Genomic DNA, 19,521 nt, shown 5'->3' with positions numbered 1-19,521 from the left:
CCCAGTACAAAGGAAGTTGAGGTAGTTTTGCGAGCCAATGAGCAATGACTGGAAGTCTATGGGTATCCTCTTTAAACGGCAGCCAGGGGGCTATGCAGAGTGGGCTTACACACACACAAGCGGTCAATTTGTTGCGCACAGCCTATGCTGACTACAGTCTTCTGTTCCTAAAAAGGAACTAACCCTAGGTCTAGGTCCCAACACTGTAGCAATGGGTATCACTTCCCTTAGCAACTACAACTCCCTTAGCAACTACAACGTGCCTTTGAAAAGGAGAAGCACCGGACCCAGGTTGCCCCGAGAGCCTCCAACGAGGGAATGCTAAGATTGCAGATGCAACCATGCCAACATGTAAGCTAACACTTTTGCATAGATGCACATTTTGCATACGTGCACAACGTGACAAGTGCTATGGCTCAAACAAAAATACCAAAGAATATCTTCGGCATTTGGTATACCTCCTTGATGTACAGCCAGCAGCAGAGCAGATGGAGTGCAGCCGCAGTAGGCTCGTCTGGATCACGTCAGGTCTGTGTGAGGATGATTTTGAATCACACAAGGTCTCAACCCACTTGTCTGCCTTTATTTAACTAGGCAAGTCAGTTAAGAACAGATTTGTATTTACAATAACGGCCTACCAAAAGGCCTCCTGCAGGGACGGGGGCTGGGATTAAAAAAATAAATATTATATATATATATAAATATTGGACAAAACATTTCACAACACTACATAAAGAGACAACAAAATAGCAAGGCAGCAACACATGACAACGGCATGGTAGCAACACAAAATGACAACATGGTAGCAACACAACATGGTGGCAGCACAAAACATGGTACAAACATGACAGGGGACAGACAACAGCACAAAAAGGTAGAGACAACAGTACATCATGCAAAGCAGCCACAACTGTCAGTAAGAGTGTTCATGATTGAGTCCTTGAATGAAGAGATTGAGATAAAACTCTCCAGTTTGAGTGTTTGTTGCAGCTCGTTCCAGTCGCTAGCTGCAGTTGCAGCGAACTGAAAAGAGGAGCGGACCCAGGGATGTGTGTGCTTTGGGGACCTTTAACAGAATGTGACTGGCAGAACGCGTGTTGTATGTGGAGGATGAGGGCTGCAGTAGACATCTCAGATAGGGGGGAGTGAGGCCTAAGAGGGTTTTAGAAATAAGGATCAACCAATGGGTCTTGCGATGTGTATACAGAGATGACCAGTTTACAGAGGAGTGTAGTGATGTTCCCTATAAGGAGCATTGGTGGCAAATCTGATGGCAGAATGGTAAAGCACATTTAGCCGCTCAACAGCACCCTTACCTGCCGATCTATAAATTATGATTAAATGAGTAGTAAACAGACTGTGCATTGTTTTTTATAATAATAATTATTATTTGAGGGGACGGCTTATACTTGTCCTGTTACGCATAAGTATGTAACAGAAACTCCCCCTGAGAAACCTGCAGGAAGTTGGGTCACAGCCAGGGTCACCATTGTCTAGTGTCCCAAGAGCAATTAGTGGTAAGTGCCTTACTCAAGGGCACAGCGACAGATTTTTCAACTTGTCAGCTTTGGGATTCTAACAACCTTTAAGTTACTGGCCCAACGCTTTAACCTTGAGGCTACCTGCCACCCCGTGGTGTGGTGTTATTGATGTTGTTTGGAAAGAGAATTTCTCAAAATCCAATGGTAAGAGAGCAGAAGACTTGGGAGTAAACAAATAAACAATGCCTTTTTTCAAAACTTGTCACGCAATGGAAACTTTCTGCCCTTAGGGTTTTCTTTTCACTGCTGACGGCAACAATGTTAAACCCTGTTCAATGAAATGGAGGATCACACTATTTCAGGGGTAGAAATAGAAGAAGAAAAAAAACATTCTGGGAGCTCACCACTATAAATTGCCTTTTACCTGGCAATGGTGAATAACCTTTTCTTTTGTTAGCTGCATAACCTACCAACTACACACAGTGAACACAAACCGCCCCTTGATTTACCTTGGAGTAATATGCCATCTGCTGGTTGATACAAAACACAACTATTTGCTCGGGTTCTTTAAAATGTATTTAGAGAATCAAATTCAACACTTTCAAATGTTTAACTCGCATAACAGAAATGTCACATTACAGAAATAAAATATTTAAAATGAACAAAAGGTCATTTTTCGTTTAGCTAAGACATGGAAAACTGTATTTAAAAACTTTGATTGTCGTATACACTTAAAAAAAAGATTGTTACACCAAGGAATTGTAAAAGCTAAATTACCTTTCTCTAAAACATGCCGTTACCATAAAAAAACGATCACTACAATTGCACATTATCTGCTAATTAAAACCATAAAATCAATTATTAAAGTTATAAAAGGCCACAATGGCCTGTAAATAAATCCGCTCCCATTACTACCTCAACATAGCTGAAGAAAGGGGAACAGTCAGCATGACTAGTTAGTATCTTTGGGACCACCACATACAACAAGTCGGAGTATTTTCCCTCGACATCTACATTGAGCAACTGTTTCCAACAGCAGTCACCACCTTCCATGTCCTGGACCTAGGTTATCAGACAGCAGCATATAGTTCTTTCCATGTTTTAGACTATATCTGTCATGGCTGAACAGCAGCATGGCCAGTGACTCCACAAGTAATTCAAATACTGTAACTGCGTCCACGGGGACGATTACTTAAGGCCTCCTCTTCTAGTCTATTTGGTGTTATCAGCACTCGCACGGTCTCTCAGTAAGTAGCTTCGTCCATGTTGTCCTCGCTGTCCCCTCCAAACTCCTCTCCGTTGTCAAAGTAAGACATGATGTAGTCGGTATCCTGGAACGCAGATGAGAAGCAGCGTTTCCATTAGGAAAAACTTGTGAGACCCACTGTAAGACCAGATTTGAATTTGCAAGGGTGCCCCGCTGCCAAATGACACCACATATGGAATCGAGTCGGTTGCAATTAATATTGAGCTATGCAAGGAGTAATGATAGCCTACCAAGGGAACAATGGCTCTATGCACTTCTCCCTCGGTCCGGCTGGCTTGTCAACATTCTCTGTTTCAGTGTCGCTTCATTTTTCCACTTGTCTGTACCTTCTTGGTATAGTAGCTAGCTAGTTTAATTTGCACTGTTTTTAGCATGTATGACATAGCTATTCAACCATACATTAGAGGAAGGCATCTTACTTAATCAAAATACTCCCCCTTTGTGAACTTGCATGACATTTCAGTGAGTCCTCATTTGGAGAGGTGAATCTCGCAAAACATCATAGAACACTTACGGCCTGAGTAAATACAGCCATGTCTGTCACAAACTCAATGGCACGGGAAACTGAAGGCCGGATCCAGTTGATAAAATGTGGCCAAGTTTGCAAGCAAGAGCACGAGCTCAAGACAGACAGGAATAATCGACTGATGATTGAAAGACAACCTGAACCAATCTCCATGCATAGCCAAAGTGACTTATAGAAGATATGTATTTTCATCAGGATATTTTCTGCTGGACAATGCGCCTGGCAATGTTTTTATTTTCGGCTTATATGAGGGGGGGGGGTTTAACCACCAAAATACGGCTATTACCAGCTCATGGACCTCTGATGAGAAGGTGTGGATTTTAAGAAGCCTAAACACACCTTAAACACTGTTTATGCACTTCTATATTTTGTGAATAGCGTTTGAGTATCTATTATGATAAATGAGTGTTGTTAGCATCAGTGTTACTCGCCGCCCTTTATCTCAACTGGCATTTGAACTATTTTTTACACATAAAACCCTGACCATAGCAATCAGGTTCCAAGAGGAGACGGTTACAAAACGTAAATGGGCCACATCAGTCGCCAATACCCCTTACCTCTTCAAAGTCTTCCTCGTAGTCCTCTTCCTCTGGCTGTTCTTCTTCCTCGTTCGTCTTCTTTTTCTCCCCGTCTTCCTCTTCCTCAGAGTTCACCGCCTCTTCTTTCTTTTCGAGAGTCTGAAGAGTGGGAATTTCCACGAAACATCAAAACCAGAGCAGGGTATATGCAAATCTCCCTCAATTAGGAGTAACTAAAGGGAATAAATGTATGATCTCTAGTCTTTCGAAGAAAGGTTAGTAATTTCTGTAGTATCCAACCTCCAGCTTGGTGAGAATCTCCTCTTTTCCCACAAGAGGTTTCTTTGGCTGTTTAACGTGGGGTGGATGTCCTAGAAGAGAAGAACGGAAAAGTAAGTAGATAAAAAAGGAGAACATACATGACAACAAATGGCACAAGACAGAAGTATGGCCGTAACAACATATGAGAACACAGAGGTCAGGACCTTGTGAATAAATGTATCTACATCTATATACACATGTACATATATATTATATACACAGTATATACACTGTTTGGCCATAATGACCATCCTTATGTTTGGAGGAAAAAGGGGGAGGCTTGCAAGCCAAAGAACACCATCCCGACCGTGAAGCACGGGGGTGGAAGCACCATGTTGTGGGGGTGCTTTGCTGCAGGAGGGACTGGTGCACTTCACAAAATAGATGACATCATGAGGGAGGAATATTAAGTGGATATATTGAAGCAACATCTCAAGACATCAGTCAGGAAGTTAAAGCTTGGTCGCAAATGGGTCTTCCAAATGGACAATGACCCCAAGCATACTTCCAAAGTTGTGGCAAAATGGCTTAAGGACAACAAAGTCAAGGTATTGGAGTGACCATCACAAAGCCCTGACCTCAATCCTATAGAATATTTGTGGGCTGAACTGAAAAAGCGTGTGCAAGCAAGGAGGCCTACAAACCTGACTCAGTTATACCAGCTATGTCAGGAGGAATGGGCCAAAATTCACCCAACTTATTGTGGAACTTGTGGAAGGCTACCCAAAACATTTGACTTGAGTTAAACAATTTAAAGGCAATGCTACAAAATACTAATTGAGTGTATGTAAACTTCTGACCCACTGGGAATGCGATGAAAGAAATAAACAATTAATTCATTAAATTAATGAAATCATTAAACCATTCTCTCTACTATTATTCTGACAATTCACATTTCTTAAAAAAAGTGGTGATCCTAACTGACCTAAGACAGGGAATTTCTACTCGGATAAAATGTCAGGAATTGTGAAAAACAGAGTTTAAGTGTATTTGGCTAAGGTGTATGCAAACTTCCGACTTCAACTGTGTATATATTAGAGGTTAATTACGATTAATCGTAATGGCTGATTAATTAGGGCCAATTTCAAGTTTTCATAAAAATCGGTGGAGTGCAATGAGACTGCGTGGCAGGCTGACTACCTGTTATGCGAGTGCAGCAAGGAGCCAAGGTAAGGTGCTAGCTAGCATTAAACGTATCTTATAAAAAACAATCAATCTTAACATAATCACTAGTTAACTACACTTGGTTGATGATATTACTAGTTTATCTAGCTTGTCCTGCGTTGCATATAATCGATGCGGTGCCTGTTAATTTATCATTGAATTATAGCCTACTTCGCCAAACGGGTGATTTAACAAGCGCATTAGCGAAAAAAAGCACTGTCGTTGCACCAATATGTACCTAACCATAAACATCAATGCTTTTCTTAAAATCAATACACAAGTATATATTTTTAAACCTGCATATTTAGTTAAAATAAATTCATGTTAGCAGGCAATATTAAACGAGGGAAATTGTGTCACTTCTCTTGCGTTCATTGCACGCAGAGTCGGGGTATATGCAGCAGTTTGGGCCGCCTGGCTCGTTGCGAACCTATTCGCCAGAATTTTAGGTAATTGTGACATAACATTGAAGGTTGTGCAATGCAACCGGAATATTTAGACTTATGGATGCCACCCGTTAGATAAAATACGGAACGGTTCCATATTTCACTGAAAGAATAAATGTTTTCATTTCTAAATTATAGTTTCCGGATTTGACCATATTAATGACCTAAGGCTCATATTTCTGTGTGTTATTATGTTATAATTAAGTCTATGATTTGATATTTGATAGAGCATTCTGACTGAGCAGTGGTAGGCAGCAGCAGGCTCGTAAGCATTCATTCAAACAGCACTTTCGTGCGTTTGCCAGCAGCTCATCACAATGCTTCAAGCATTGAGCTGTTTATGACTTCAAGCCTATCAACTCCCGAGATTAGGCTGGTGTAACCGATGTGAAATGGCTAGCTAGTTAGCGGGGTGAGCGCGAATAGCTTTTCAAACGTCACTCGCGCTGAGACTTGGAGTAGTTGTTCCCCTTGCTCTGCAAGGGCCGCCCGCTGCTTTTGTGGAGCGATGGGTAACGATGCTTCGAGGGTGGCTGTTGTGTTCCTGGTTCGAGCCCAGGTAGGGGCGAGGAGAGGGACGGAAGCTATACTGTTACACTGGCAATACTAAAGTTCCTATAAGAACATCCAATATTCAAAAGTTAATGAAATACAAATGGTAGAGACAAATAGTCCTATAATTCCTATAATAACTACAACCTAAAACTTCTTACCTGGGAATATTGAAGACTCATGTTAAAAGGAACCACCAGCTTTCATATGTTCTCATGTTCTGAGCAAGGAACTTAAATGTTAGCTTTCTTACATAGCACAAATTGCACTTTTACTTTCTTCTCCAACACTTTGCTTTTGCATTATTTAAACCAAATTGAACATGTTTCATTATTTATTTGAGGCTAAATTGATTTGATTGATGTATTATATTAAGTGAAAATAAAAGTGTACATTCAGTATTGTTGTAATTGTCATAATTACAAATAAATAAATAAATACATTTTTCAAAAAAACTCGGACGATTAATCAGTATCGGCTTTTTATGGTCATCCAATAATCGGTATCGAAAAATCAGAATCGGTTGACCTCTAATACACACACACACACTTTGGAAAGTATTTAGACCCTTTAACTTTTTACACATTTTGTTACATTACAGCCTTATTCTTTAATTTATTAAATAAAAATTAAATAAAAATCTACACACAACACCACATAACGACAAAGGGATAACAGGTTTTTAGATTTTTGTTTAGATTTATTAAAAATAAAAAACGTAAATACCTTATACACATAAGTATTCAGACCCTTTGCTATGAGACTTGAAATTGAGATGCATCCTGTTTCCATTGATCATCCTTGAGATGTTTCTACAACTTGATTAAATTCCACTGGAGAATAAGGCTGTAAGGTAACAAAAAGTGGAAAAGGGGAAGGAGTCTGAATACTTTCCGAATGCACTGTATATACTGAGTATAGCTGGATGTCCTTTGGGTAGTTGACCATTCTTGATACACACAGGAAATAGTTGAGCGTGAAAAACACAGCAGCGTTGCATGAACAGTGGTTTGTTCGTTATGTTCACCTGCGTCCCCCGGATATGCCTCCTGGATTTGACTTTTTAGGAAAACATTCACCAGTCTCTCAAAAGGCTAACTCCACCCTCTCGTGACACAGGCCTCATGAGGGCCTGAGATGTGAAACGAAATACCCCAGCCCACAGTCAGTTCGAGTAAACAAGGAGAGATGCTGCGGAAAGTGCGTTTGCGAGACTTCGGACAAAATGCCATTTTAAAACCGTCTCGCGACTCCGTTCGTATCTACAGACATCCCCCAAACGAAAACTGACCCTCGGATAATGCACAATTGGTAAAGAGTCAGTTATGTCAGCCAGTTAGGTGGCTAGCTGCCGGCAGAGACTTCTATTGCAGTAACGTTGAAGGTCTCTGGCTAGTATTACTTAGCTTCTTACTTCATCCTACCTCAGCAGGAGCAAACGATACACCAATACGTTCTCATAATAGGTTTCCTTTACAGAGAGTAGGCTACTGAGACAGACAGTGATGTGGGCGTGTGGCACTCAGTGTTGAGGCTGAGGCAGGCTGCAATTCATGCAGGAGGTAGCAGAGGAGAGAGGAAGCAAGCAGAGAGAGAAGTTAATACAGTGCTTCCTAAACTTGGGCCTCAGAAAATATGTACTTATCTTATCAAACAAGATAAGAACTTACAAAAATGATGGATAAGAGCGTCTGCTAAATGACTTAAATGTAAATGTAAATGATGATATGTTTGAATATGAACATCCTCACATGGCCTATCTTCCCTATAGGCCTAGGTTAACATGCAAACAAAGTTCTAAAATGCCATACGTTTTCCATTTCGTCCCTGACGCTACATGTCAGTGTGAACAATTTCTCACATCACATTACAATTATAAAACTAATAGGCGATGTGTTTGTAGAACGACTAAGGTGAACAAACCTACAGCAGCCAAGTTGAGAATGGCTGGGGTCATTTTTGCTAAAACTCAAACCCTGGTTACAGCCCTTGACAGAAAGGGGTGGGAAGCGGTTCAAAAGTGTTTCGCGAGGAATTCAAAGGCCAAAGTAAGTAGCTAAGAAAATATGTGGATGAAAGTTCACTTATTGAGTATCTGGGGGAAAATAAATTCTCAATTGAAAACAATACATGGCGTCCACAAAGTTTGAATTCCACACACAAATCTCAAGGCCTTTCAGACAAAGTACTCACTTTTAGCCAGAGGCTTCCTCACTTTAATGCAAAGCTCTTTAGGTAATCTGCTCCAGTCTGAAACAGAACCATAGAAAAAGAGAAACATGTTAACACAGAAAAATACACATCACAAAAAACACGCCATAATGGATCTTATTCACGGTATAAGGAATAATGACACCACAGCACAAGATAAAAAATCTGACAAATTCAGACCAGAAATGGACTTGTCTGGCACCATCTGCTGGACATATACCAACACTGCATCAAAAGAAAAAAAAACAGAAAAAGAACAAACTCAGCCTGGCTCGGCGTTGCCGCTGAAGACTACAAGCAGCAGGAAAGTGGTACAGAGAACTAAATAGTTAATGAAAGAGACAGCTGTTCTGTGATCAGTTGGGTGCAGATTCTAACCCCCAGTATTTCCACAAACCAGCCCATCATTACTCACCTGGGCTCCACTCGATGGCACTGTCCTTGGGCTCTCCACTCTGGTACTTATCAGAGTAGCGATCAACATCTACAATGGAAACAACAGCATAATTACAACTAACAACGTCCTACTCATATAATACTAGCAAAGGAAAACAAGTATGACACTCCATTACAAAACCTTCTATACCATTTGTCTGACACATTAACATCCATCATAACTAGGTACTTTTACATGCATTCAATAACCTGATTATTGTGAATACTTTGACAATATAATAGATTGATTTAAACATTTACATGCTTTGCCCTTACAATCCGGTTTACATGGACAGCTGATCAATTGGTTACCTAAAGGGACTTACGAAATTATTTCACGCGCGACAAATGACACAACAAAAACTTGCAATTTTCTTTAAATGTTTACAAATAACATTAACCACATGACTTTGGAACTTAGCTCAATCACGGTTAATAACATTCTATGATTTCTCCACTCCTTAAAATGAGACTCTGCAATATGACATTGCAACGAGCAGCACCGCAGATGTTGCAGATGAGCACAATGCAAGACAATGCACTCACCGAGTATCATAGAGTAGCTGTGCATGTGCAATTCAATAGCTATAATGTGATAGCTATGGGACCAAAATGGCAGAGCCTCACGCTTCAATGCCCTTACTTGTTCGTGGAAATTGCCCTGATATTGCCGTTTACTTTGTGCATTGCTAACGCTGCCTTCAATCCTGTGTGTGCTGGCTTACCTCTTTTGGGAGCGGCCCGTCTGATATAGAAGGGCAGGGTCTTGTTGGCAGCCCTCAGCTCCTGTTTCAGAGCCAGCATGTACTCCACCTCCTCTCCTGTCTGCAGGGGCACAGGCTGGACTGCCATGGGCTGAGATTAGGGAGGGGGAACAGATCAAGAGGCTGGGTTGTTATAGCGCCACAATACTAGCACTAAGTAAAGACATTACTACATTTAAATTACTATACAGTATTTCAAAATACTGCAACCCAGTTAGAGGATGGTAGGCAATACTGTGTGTCTAAACCAGTCAGTGTCCATACAAATGATATTGTACCTCAGAGAGAAAAAATGCCTCTAAGAGAAAAACAAAACATGTATCCATTACATTACTAGTAATATTAGATAACTGTAATTATTTTAATTTTGTGACTCTCAAGACAAGAGCACTATAAGCAACAGCGGCAAGGTAAGTCTAGGCTATGTTACAAGCCCTGACTCCATGTGCACACTCACAGGGAAGAGGGGTGAGGGCTTAAAGGTGGTGGGGGGCAGGCTGTCTCCCCTTCCTATGCCCAAATCCTCCAGGTTGAAGGTCATCTGACCCCTTCCACGACCCCTGCCTCTTCCAGCCATGGTGATGAGTCTGTAGCTAAATGCATGATAGAAAACTGATATAGACGTAGCCTAACAAACACAAATGCACATAGCAGCCAGTATTGTGGATATCTAACTAGCATTTGAGACAGGGTTCCCAACACTTGGGCCCCAATTTACCTTTGTTTATAAATTGCTAGTAACTAGTCAGGTAGCTAGCACACAATAACTACATGGGAGTCCATACAGAATAGGAAAGCTAGTTATAGTAGCTATTGCATTTCACCCTTGCCCTATTGACTGCTGTATGGGCCTGAGTTCTCGAGAATTAATTTCACACATGATTACATCACATTCTTTAGCAGGCAAAATATCTAGCTAGCTCGCCGTGATATTTTAACTACCATTTAGTGACCTCTACAGTGCAGCATTGTGGTTGTTGTATAGCCAGCTAGCTAACATTAGTATTGGCTGGCATTCAAGCTAGCTATCTATATTTCGCCACTAAGTATCATTCTGGCATGGTATTGTTTCCACTTAACGTTACCTAAATGGTTTGATAGCGATGAAGCTAACGATGAAGCGTGCAGGTTGAGCCTTTTAATAAACTGCAGGCTATGATACATATGCTGCTTTTTTTCTCTTGACACATGTAGCTTATACTGTAGAACATCAACATTTTAGGAATAAATCCACACGTGCAGACTGCCGGATGTTTTCAACTGGAGTAAACGTGTGTTCCGTCGGCCTTGAATGTCTCATGAAACATATTCTCTGAGGAATTTTTCCGCCCTACTGTCAAGTACTGATATGGAATGTTTCCAATTTAATCTACCATGATACAATTTCCCCTCAAAAATGTGTTAGTGTTTTTGAGCAGTTGTGGTGAGCCATATCATAGGAAAAAATGTAGTAATTGTTAATTAATTAATTATTCTGTCTGGGCAATAAGGAAAAACAGCTCACAAGACATTGATGCTCTTCTCATTCGCCCCAAAATAGCCCGGTCAGTGCTTCCACCTGATGGCGCGATTATTCCTAGCATTTTTTGTTATTTGCCAATATTACGTACAATGATTTATGACTGATTGAGAAAATGAGGGTGTGGTGTTTAGTTCGGAGTGAATTTTAGATTTCCCTGTTAGCTTTGTGCTTGTTATGCTGAAAAGGTTAGACTCTTAAATGGTATGCAATGCCAAATAATTACTTTACATTTCACATCTACCCCTATAGTGACTTCACAGGAAATACTGGGGTTATTTCCTTTAACAGAGCACAAGTCACACTACAGAAGTAAATCGTTCCATCCTTTATTAAACATAGCTTGCAAGAGATAAATATTACAAAGTTATTTCCTCCAAAATTAGCTTATTTTTTCAGTCAATGCATAATCATTATTAACCAACTGGCAGTTTTCAAACAGCATCAATATTCTTTCATTTTTGTTTTGTTTTTTTGAAGACAGTTAAATATCAAGTATGTGCAAAAGGTCAGGATTTACATTTGAAATCAAAATAAAACAAAAGGGCTTTTTTTATAGGATCAAAATTCATTTTAATCTTTTCACCCATTCCCCAATGTCCATTCAATTGATACAGATTGAGTCATTATCAATGTCATTTTTTTCTCACAAATGTAATATACAACATCAACATTATGCAATGTTCAAACTGAGGAATTGCAGTTAATTTTATATGTATAAAAAGAAACGCTTTCAGCATATTCACATCAAATTTAGAAAATGATTTGCAATAAATCCCCCCTCCCTCCCCTTCAAAAAGTTACCTGTATTTCCAACAATAACTAAAATGCCAAAGAGTAAATGAAATTATACCAATAAAATAATACATTTGTGTAGCCAGGAAATGTGATCAGTCCTCCATCAGAATGACATCACGATTAGTAAACCCCATAACGAACACTGTCCTGATGGGCAGCTTTATCTGCCTTAAAAGGTTTTAGACACAACCCCATTATTATTTAACTCACTTATATGGCAGTCAATATAGTGTTGTCAGTTTGATAACTCCATGAAAATTCCCCAAAACAGATGTTGACCAGAACAAAATGGTGACGAGGGCAATATTTCACTCATCTCCAACAGCTCCTAGCACACTAGATTAAAAACAAATACTTTTTATTTTATTTTGTATTTTTCTTTGTTGACAACTTATATGTTCCAATGGAAAGCAGGAGCATTACAAAATGTCACCTTTTCATATTCATAGAAATATGGAAGAAAGCAAAGGAAATGTAACTTTTTTAACTTGTAATTTCAGACATGGGTAGCCCTGTAGTTCAGTACAGAAATTGAAATCAACAAAACACAGAGAGATCTGTGGATTTGATGACTATCCCGGGGTAGTACTGTCCGTCAGCGTTTTGACCCATGCCACGTCCTCACAAATGAAGTCTGCATGAGCTCAACCAAAGTAAGAAATACACTGAACAGCGTTGAGTTTCTAATAGAACATACAACAAACATACGTGAACTTGACATCCTTCATGCTCAAAGCCTGTGGAATAGATCTAAATCCATCAGAACAATGACCACTTTTCTGGCAAACACTACTCACTACAACAAAAAAAGACATCCAGGGAGAAAATGTGTAAAAAATAATAATAAGAGAATCCCATACATTTTGCACATTTGTTACACAATAATACACAGTGATCACAAAACGAAATGGCAAGCTTCACTATATTCATGGCTTTTTGTTTGCTTTTCTACACAATATACCATTTTTTTTTGAAGGGAGAAAAAAAGCTTATGTACAATAAGTCATTATTACTTCTGACCTAGCAAATATCGTGTCATTTTTATTTCAGTCAATAAAATGTTGTTTGATAATTTTTTAGATTTTTTCTTGAAAACTTAAAACATTACAAACCAAACAAAAAAATTAACTGAATTGAGACATCAGAAATAGAAGAATGACATTTAAAAACCCTAAAACATTTGACATAAAAATAAAAGATTGTGGTTGAAATTACCAAGGTGTGTGGATTCATCTATTAAAGTCTGCAAGAGAGAGAAAGGATCTTCAATATACAAGTCCAGCTTTGTAGCAAAAGGACATAGAAAAAAAACGACAGTCAAATCAAATATATGATGGGGTGGGAAAGAAAATGTACCCCAACAAACATTTTTTCAAATGACATCCTATAGTAACCAACCACAAAAGAAGGTATTGATTGACAATAGTATAAGCAACAACAAAAAACCTTCTCTTCTGAATGTAAACTTCCATTCACATCTACATATTGCACCTGCCAATCAAACCCAAGGTAGTTTCATAATGACTTGGTGTATGTTCAGTATAAATAACTTACAAGAACTAGGAAATGGGAACTTGAGATTTCATAGGCCACTGCATGAGTGCACTTGACACACCAAATCTGTGTATCCAGTGGGTAGAGCTTGTATCCAATTTTCAGACTACTCTGCCGTAGGACTAAATGTAAGCCCGTCATGTCAGGCCTGCTAAACTGCACACACCCAGTGATAGTAGTGTTAACTATCCTGAGATTGATCCAAATCAGTAGATTACCCCCATTTCAAAGAATCCATCTTGTTTGGTTCAGCTCCTCATAGCTTCCACTCTAACAGTGTAGGTCATAATCTCACAACCACACCATACAGGTTGTCAGTGCATAAGAGGGTGAAAAACCCCAAACTCTTTCTTGAGGCCAGTGAACAATACAGGTGAGACATTTTTAAGTGACAATATTATTGCAGGGTCTTCGATGGTCCTTTGGCTTTACTTAAGACTCTCTATGGCCATTGGGACGGTGATGTGCCCCAACCCTTTATTCAATAACCTTTTTGACCAAAAACAGACATAATACGCTGTTGAGCCAATGGCCTACAGGGGCAAATGTTTTATGTCGTTCCAACGGTTGACCTAAACTCCTGATACAGTGAGAGGTGAAATTGCAAAGATAGGTTATAGCAGTATATAATGCAACAATCCGCTAAAAGCCTGAAAGACTGAAAACTGTGACGCTGAACCAAGCACAAACTAAAAGCCCTGTCTGATCTTCCCAAGACTAGCCATAAACTCCCTATAGCTTCTACATGGAGACACATGTAAAAACCGATCTCCTATGCCAGCCAGACAAACCCTAAACCAATTGAATATCTGCTGGTCTACCTCTCTCGGAGTAATACTGCACATTTACTGAACACTGCTTTAATGTATTGTATGACGTGTAGCAAACTTGACTTCAAAACCAAACCGAAAGACAAACATAGAAAGTGCTGCTGGTGAAATGTGTGTGGCAGTGGTAAAAGAGTGTTGACAGGTGTGAGAGACCCTGCTTGTATGACCGATGCCCCAAAGGACAACGGGGGGGAGCAACAAAAAAGAAAAAGGATAAAAACTATTTGGTGTCAGTGCCAGCGTTAACAAAACTGTTCAAATCATTGAAAAGATAAGAGGGTGAACCAATTGAATGTTGTCTGATACAGTCCACATGAACACTCTGGACAATGGTCTCTCTCTCCCGAAGACAATCGGATGACATCCGCACCTTGGGGTACCTGGGAATTGTACAATTTTTAACCTTTTATTTTCATTTTATTCATAATAAGAAAAGTGCTCCTCGAGAATGAGGCATCTCGTGTGCATTGCCTGAACACAATGATTGATCCATCTATCCCATTTGCTAGATAAATCCATTTCAGTCTCCTTTCTCTCAAGCTAGCCATCAATACATAATCCATATAGATATTTGAATAGTTTCAATCTGTTCACTATTTTTTGATAATTATCGTCTCCTGGGGCAAGTACCTCACAGATACGCAGCCTTTTCTACAGGAGACGGCGCAAAAAAAACAACGACAAATCAAGAAACCCTACATCAACAAGAAAACAAATAACATGCCACTGCCACCTCCTGCTCGAGTCCTCTTCATTTCCCTCGCGGTACCACAAGGAACAGTTGGGTTTAGAAAGGTTTGAAGTCTCTGCATACTCTGAAAGTGAAGGCATTGAGGGGCAATGGAGAATCTTGGGGGCAGGTTTCATGACCCCATTTTCAGGCCTGTGCCAAGCAGCGAGATGGGACGATACGCCACAGTCCAAAATGGCTGCCACGCTCCTTCTCTATGCAGGCCTTGGCCTCCACCGGTGACATAGCAGAGTTTTTTTTTCTCACCGCAAACACCAGTGGACTTTCCTGTGCTTAGTTCATAGATTTTTTAAAAATCTATCTGCTCCATAGCGTGCACTTTCTGGATTTTCTCGCTTCCATTAATACTGTGTCAAATAAAAATATGAATAGTGCTTCCTGGTTATGATCCGTCATCTTTGCTGGTCGACTCAAAGCAGGGCAGTCAGTCATTTGGACCAGTGTCCAGTTAGATCCGGTTCATTCCACATGATCGCCCTCTTACATAGCGATATGTCCATCTCTTTTGCCGCGTTGAAACTTCACCAGAATCCAATCCATAACAGAAGGTGGCTTTAAACATTTTGAAAACTAAAATAACCATACATATGGAGTGTAGAAGGGGAGTAACTAAAAATACAATTATGCCAAAAGAAAAACAATGAAATCCGAAAGCAACCCTGCAATAGTCGCCCCCCCCCCCAATAAATAAAAGTAAAGGTATGAACTGAAAGGCGCTCTACATAGCATAACAATAAAAAAGCTTAATAAGAGTAATAGTAACTGAAGCGGTAACAGTTATCATAATAATAATAGTAACAGCGACAATAATAGTAGTACAAATTATTTGAGAGTCTTCTAAATCATTTTGCTATAGTAAGAAAGTCGAGAAGATGCACTGACAGTTTGGTTGTCTTTTGTCTGGCTGATTGTGTCGTTTCTCAGGCTGATTGTGTCGTTTTCCATGGGTTAGTTTAGGTAGGCACACGGACAGGCACTGCATGCAATGGGGTGGGGGAGGTGGTCTTTTTTTGTGAGGGCATGGCGGCAGAGGGGGGGGGGGGGGGTTGGAGAAGGTGGCCCTTGGGGAGAGAATTGGGAAGGTGGGGGTAAAGGGCGGGGTTCATTTCTGTCCGTTGATGGACTGCGATATGGAGCGTGGCGGGATCATGTCCAACAGGTACTCCCTCTGGCGATCAGCTAAGCTGGAGCCCTTGTGGGCCCCAACCCCTCCTTGGTTCAGGTATGCAATGTTCAACCCTGACAGAAAAGGAGAAAGAGATCAAGAATAATAGAGAAGGAGAGAAAGAGACAGAGTTCAAACAAGAAGTTGAGAGAATGAACAAGGAAAGGGAAGTTAAAAAAGGACAGAAAGAGAGAGAAAAAAGAATGAGGAAGAAAGAGGAACACATTCAATAAAACCTTTGTACCAGCAACATATTTAAAAATGAAAAAAATGTTCCAGTCGGCTATGTCTGTTTTGTTCACCTGGGTTGGGGTCAATTCCAATTTAATTTGAAATTCAAAATGTAATACTCAATTTTACCTTTTATCTTCAAGTTATGGAATTATGATTGAATTGGAATTAGTGTGTTTGAATTGGAATTGTAAAAAAAAAAAAAAAAAGGAATTTAATTTCACAGTTAATGCACTTAGTATCAAAAATTGACAGCAGGATTTGTTTTAAAATTATTTAAAAGTTGCATTTTTATGTCCAGTATAACTACACTGTCTGAACAATGACATGTTCAGCCTAACAGCCTGAGGGAATTTAATTGGAATTTGTGGAATTGTTGTGGATAATATTGAATTGGCAATTATTTTATAACCTAACATTGGAACTTGGAGGGATTGAATTTTCTCTGAATTCATAGACTAACCTGGACTTTGAATTCAGTCTACAGGGACAGGGAATTTAATTAGAATGTAATTTGTTGAATTAATCCCAACCCTGCTGTCCACCTCACCAGAGATTTCAGAGTTTGTTAGACAATCATAAGGTATGACAATTATTATTGCAATAACTACTTTATTTATGCTCTCAGTATGGCCATCTTTGTGAAAAATGTGTAAAACCCATCGTGTATCACTCTTACGCTTTCTTTGAATGCTCAACATTGGGCATCACCTTCAGGTATAATGCATTATAATGCATTGTAAGACCTGTCATAAGCAGGTACGTCCCTCATATTATCATCTCATCATCTCATAATGATCCTGACTGAATTAAAAACAGCCATTTGGAAGATGTTTAAAATGTGCTACATACAGTACCTTGCGAAAGTATTCGGCCCCCTTGAACTTTGCGACCTTTTGCCACATTTCAGGCTTCAAACATAAAGATATAAAACTGTAGTTTTTTTGTGAAGAATCAACAACAAGTGGGACACAATCATGAAGTGGAACGACATTTATTGGATATTTCAAACTTTTTTAACAAATCAAAAACTGAAAAATTGGGCGTGCAAAATTATTCAGCCCCTTTACTTTCAGTGCAGCAAACTCTCTCCAGAAGTTCAGTGAGGATCTCTGAATGATCCAATGTTGACCTAAATGACTAATGATGATAAATACAATCCACCTGTGTGTAATCAAGTCTCCGTATAAATGCACCTGCACTGTGAAGAATTGGGCTGAATAATTTTACACGCCCAATTTTTCAGTTTTTGATTTGTTAAAAAAGTTTGAAATATCCAATAAATGTCGTTCCACTTCATGATTGTGTCCCACTTGTTGTTGATTCTTCACAAAAAAAATACAGTTTTATATCTTTATGTTTGAAGCCTGAAATGTGGCAAAAGGTCGCAAAGTTCAAGGGGGCCGAATACTTTCGCAAGGCACTGTAGAAAGACAAAACTTATTTTGAGCCTTACACATTATACTGGTCCCTTGGAGAAATCGATCCCACAACCATTTATACACTGAGTGTACAAAACATTAAGGACACCAGATCTTTTCATGACAGACTGATCCCTATGATCCCTTATTGATGTCACTTGCTAAATCCACTTAAAATCAGTGTAGATGAAGGGGAGGAGACAGGTTAAAGAAGGATTGTTAAGCCTTCAGACAAGAGAGACATGTATTGTGCCTTTGAACGGGGTAAGTTCAGGTGCACAGGTTTGTGTCAAAACTGCAATGCTGCTGGGTTTTTAGGCAGCATTGCAGCTTCTTCTACAATGTAGAAAAAAGTCAAAGTAAAGAAAAGCCCTTGAATGAGTAGGTGTGTCCAAACATTTGACTGGTACTCTATTTATACACACAGCAACAGTAAAAAGATTGGACACATCTACTCATTCAAGGGGTTTTCTTTATTTTGACTATTTTCTACATTGTAGAGTAACAGACATCAAAATTATGAAATAACACATGGAATCATGTATTAACCAAAAAAGTTTTAAACAAATTTAAATACATTTTACATTTGGGATTCTTCAAAGTAGCCACCCTTTGCCTTGATGAGAGCTTTGCACACTCTTGGTATTCTTTCAACCAGCTTCACCTGGAATGCTTTACCTGGAATGCTTTCTGGAAGGATATGTATGCTGAGCACTTGTTGGCTGCTTTTCCTTCACTCTGAGGTCCAACTCATCCCAAACCATCTCAAATGGGTTGAAGTCCTGTGATTGTGGAGGCCAGGGTATCTGAAACAGCACTCCATCACTCTCCTTCTTGGTCAAATAGCCCTTACATAGCCTAGAGGTGTGTTGGGTCATTGTCTTGTTGAAAAACAAATGATAGTGGGACTAAGCGCAAATCAGATGGGATGGTGTATAGCTGTAGAATGGTGTGGTAGCCATGCTGAATTCTAAATAAATCACTAACAGTGTCACCAGCAAAGCACCCCCACACAATCACACCTCCTCCTCCAAGCTTCATGGTGGGAACCACACACGCAGAGATCATCTGTTCACATACTCTACGTCTCACAAAGATACAGCGGTTGGAACCAAAATTCTCAAATTTGGACTCATCAGATTTCCACCAGTCTAATGTCCATTGCTCATGTTTCTTGGACAAAGGAAAGTCTCTTCTTCATTTTGGTGTCATTTAGTAGTGGTTTCTTTGCAGCAATTCGACCATGAAGGCCAGATTCACGCAGTCTCCTCTGAACAGTTGATGTTGAGATGTGTCTGTTACTTGAACTTTGTGAAGCATTTATTTGGGCTGCAATTTCTGAGGCTGGTAACTCTAATGAACATCCTCTGCAGCAGAGGTAACTCTGGGTCTTCCTTTCATGTGGCGGTCCTCATGAGAGCCAGTTTCATCATAGCGCTTGATGGTTTTTGCGACTGTACTTGAAGAAACGTAAAAAAATTCTCCATATTGACTATTCATGTCTTAAAGTAATGATAGACTGTCGTTTCCCTTTGCTTATTTAAGATGTTCTTTCCATAATATGGAC

At 39.7% G+C, this 19,521-nt stretch overlaps 2 protein-coding genes across 4 annotated transcripts in view; both read right to left on the bottom strand.

The window, feature by feature from the left end:
• Window positions 1-2,046: 2,046 nt before the first annotated feature.
• LOC135552107 (DNA-directed RNA polymerase III subunit RPC7-like) lies at window positions 2,047-10,975 on the bottom strand. Of its 2 annotated transcripts, XM_064983518.1 has the most exons (9): window positions 10,771-10,975; window positions 10,143-10,278; window positions 9,647-9,776; window positions 8,902-8,970; window positions 8,667-8,711; window positions 8,469-8,525; window positions 4,093-4,163; window positions 3,832-3,951; window positions 2,047-2,812 (listed from the first exon to the last, which is right to left on the bottom strand). In XM_064983518.1, exons 2-9 carry the CDS (start codon window positions 10,260-10,262, stop codon window positions 2,726-2,728), a joined length of 699 nt encoding a protein of 232 aa, XP_064839590.1. In that variant the 5' UTR covers window positions 10,263-10,278; window positions 10,771-10,975; the 3' UTR covers window positions 2,047-2,725. The 2 variants fall into 2 exon arrangements, with proteins under 2 accessions (XP_064839590.1, XP_064839591.1); XM_064983519.1 differs by lacking the exon at window positions 8,667-8,711 and having other exon boundaries at window positions 10,771-10,974.
• A 542-nt stretch (window positions 10,976-11,517) lies between these two features.
• LOC135552106 (transcriptional repressor p66-beta-like) overlaps window positions 11,518-19,521 on the bottom strand; it is a 50,773-nt gene continuing 42,769 nt past the window's right edge. For both annotated transcript variants that reach the window (XM_064983516.1, XM_064983517.1), the window contains exon 11: window positions 11,518-16,376. In XM_064983516.1, the coding sequence (XP_064839588.1) occupies window positions 16,240-16,376 (137 nt within the window). In that variant the 3' untranslated portion in view covers window positions 11,518-16,239. The remainder of the gene's footprint in view (window positions 16,377-19,521) is intronic.

The sequence above is a fragment of the Oncorhynchus masou genome, chromosome 13, assembly GCF_036934945.1.
Source record: "Oncorhynchus masou masou isolate Uvic2021 chromosome 13, UVic_Omas_1.1, whole genome shotgun sequence".
NCBI lineage: Eukaryota > Metazoa > Chordata > Actinopteri > Salmoniformes > Salmonidae > Oncorhynchus > Oncorhynchus masou.
This window is presented reverse-complemented; position numbering and strand designations above follow the sequence as displayed.

What these genes read in the sequence shown, in the direction of transcription:
- LOC135552107 (XM_064983518.1), bottom strand. Translation starts at nt 10,262, where the DNA reads ATGGCTGGAAGAGGCAGGGGTCGTGGAAGGGGTCAGATGACCTTCAAC. An exon ending in ACGGGCCGCTCCCAAAAGAG is followed by an intron (nt 8,971 to 9,646) that starts GTAAGCCAGCAC and finishes TTTCCATTGTAG; the next exon opens with ATGTTGATCGCTACTCTGAT. An exon ending in GAGGAAGCCTCTGGCTAAAA is followed by an intron (nt 4,164 to 8,468) that starts GTGAGTACTTTG and finishes CTTCTCTTCTAG; the next exon opens with GACATCCACCCCACGTTAAA.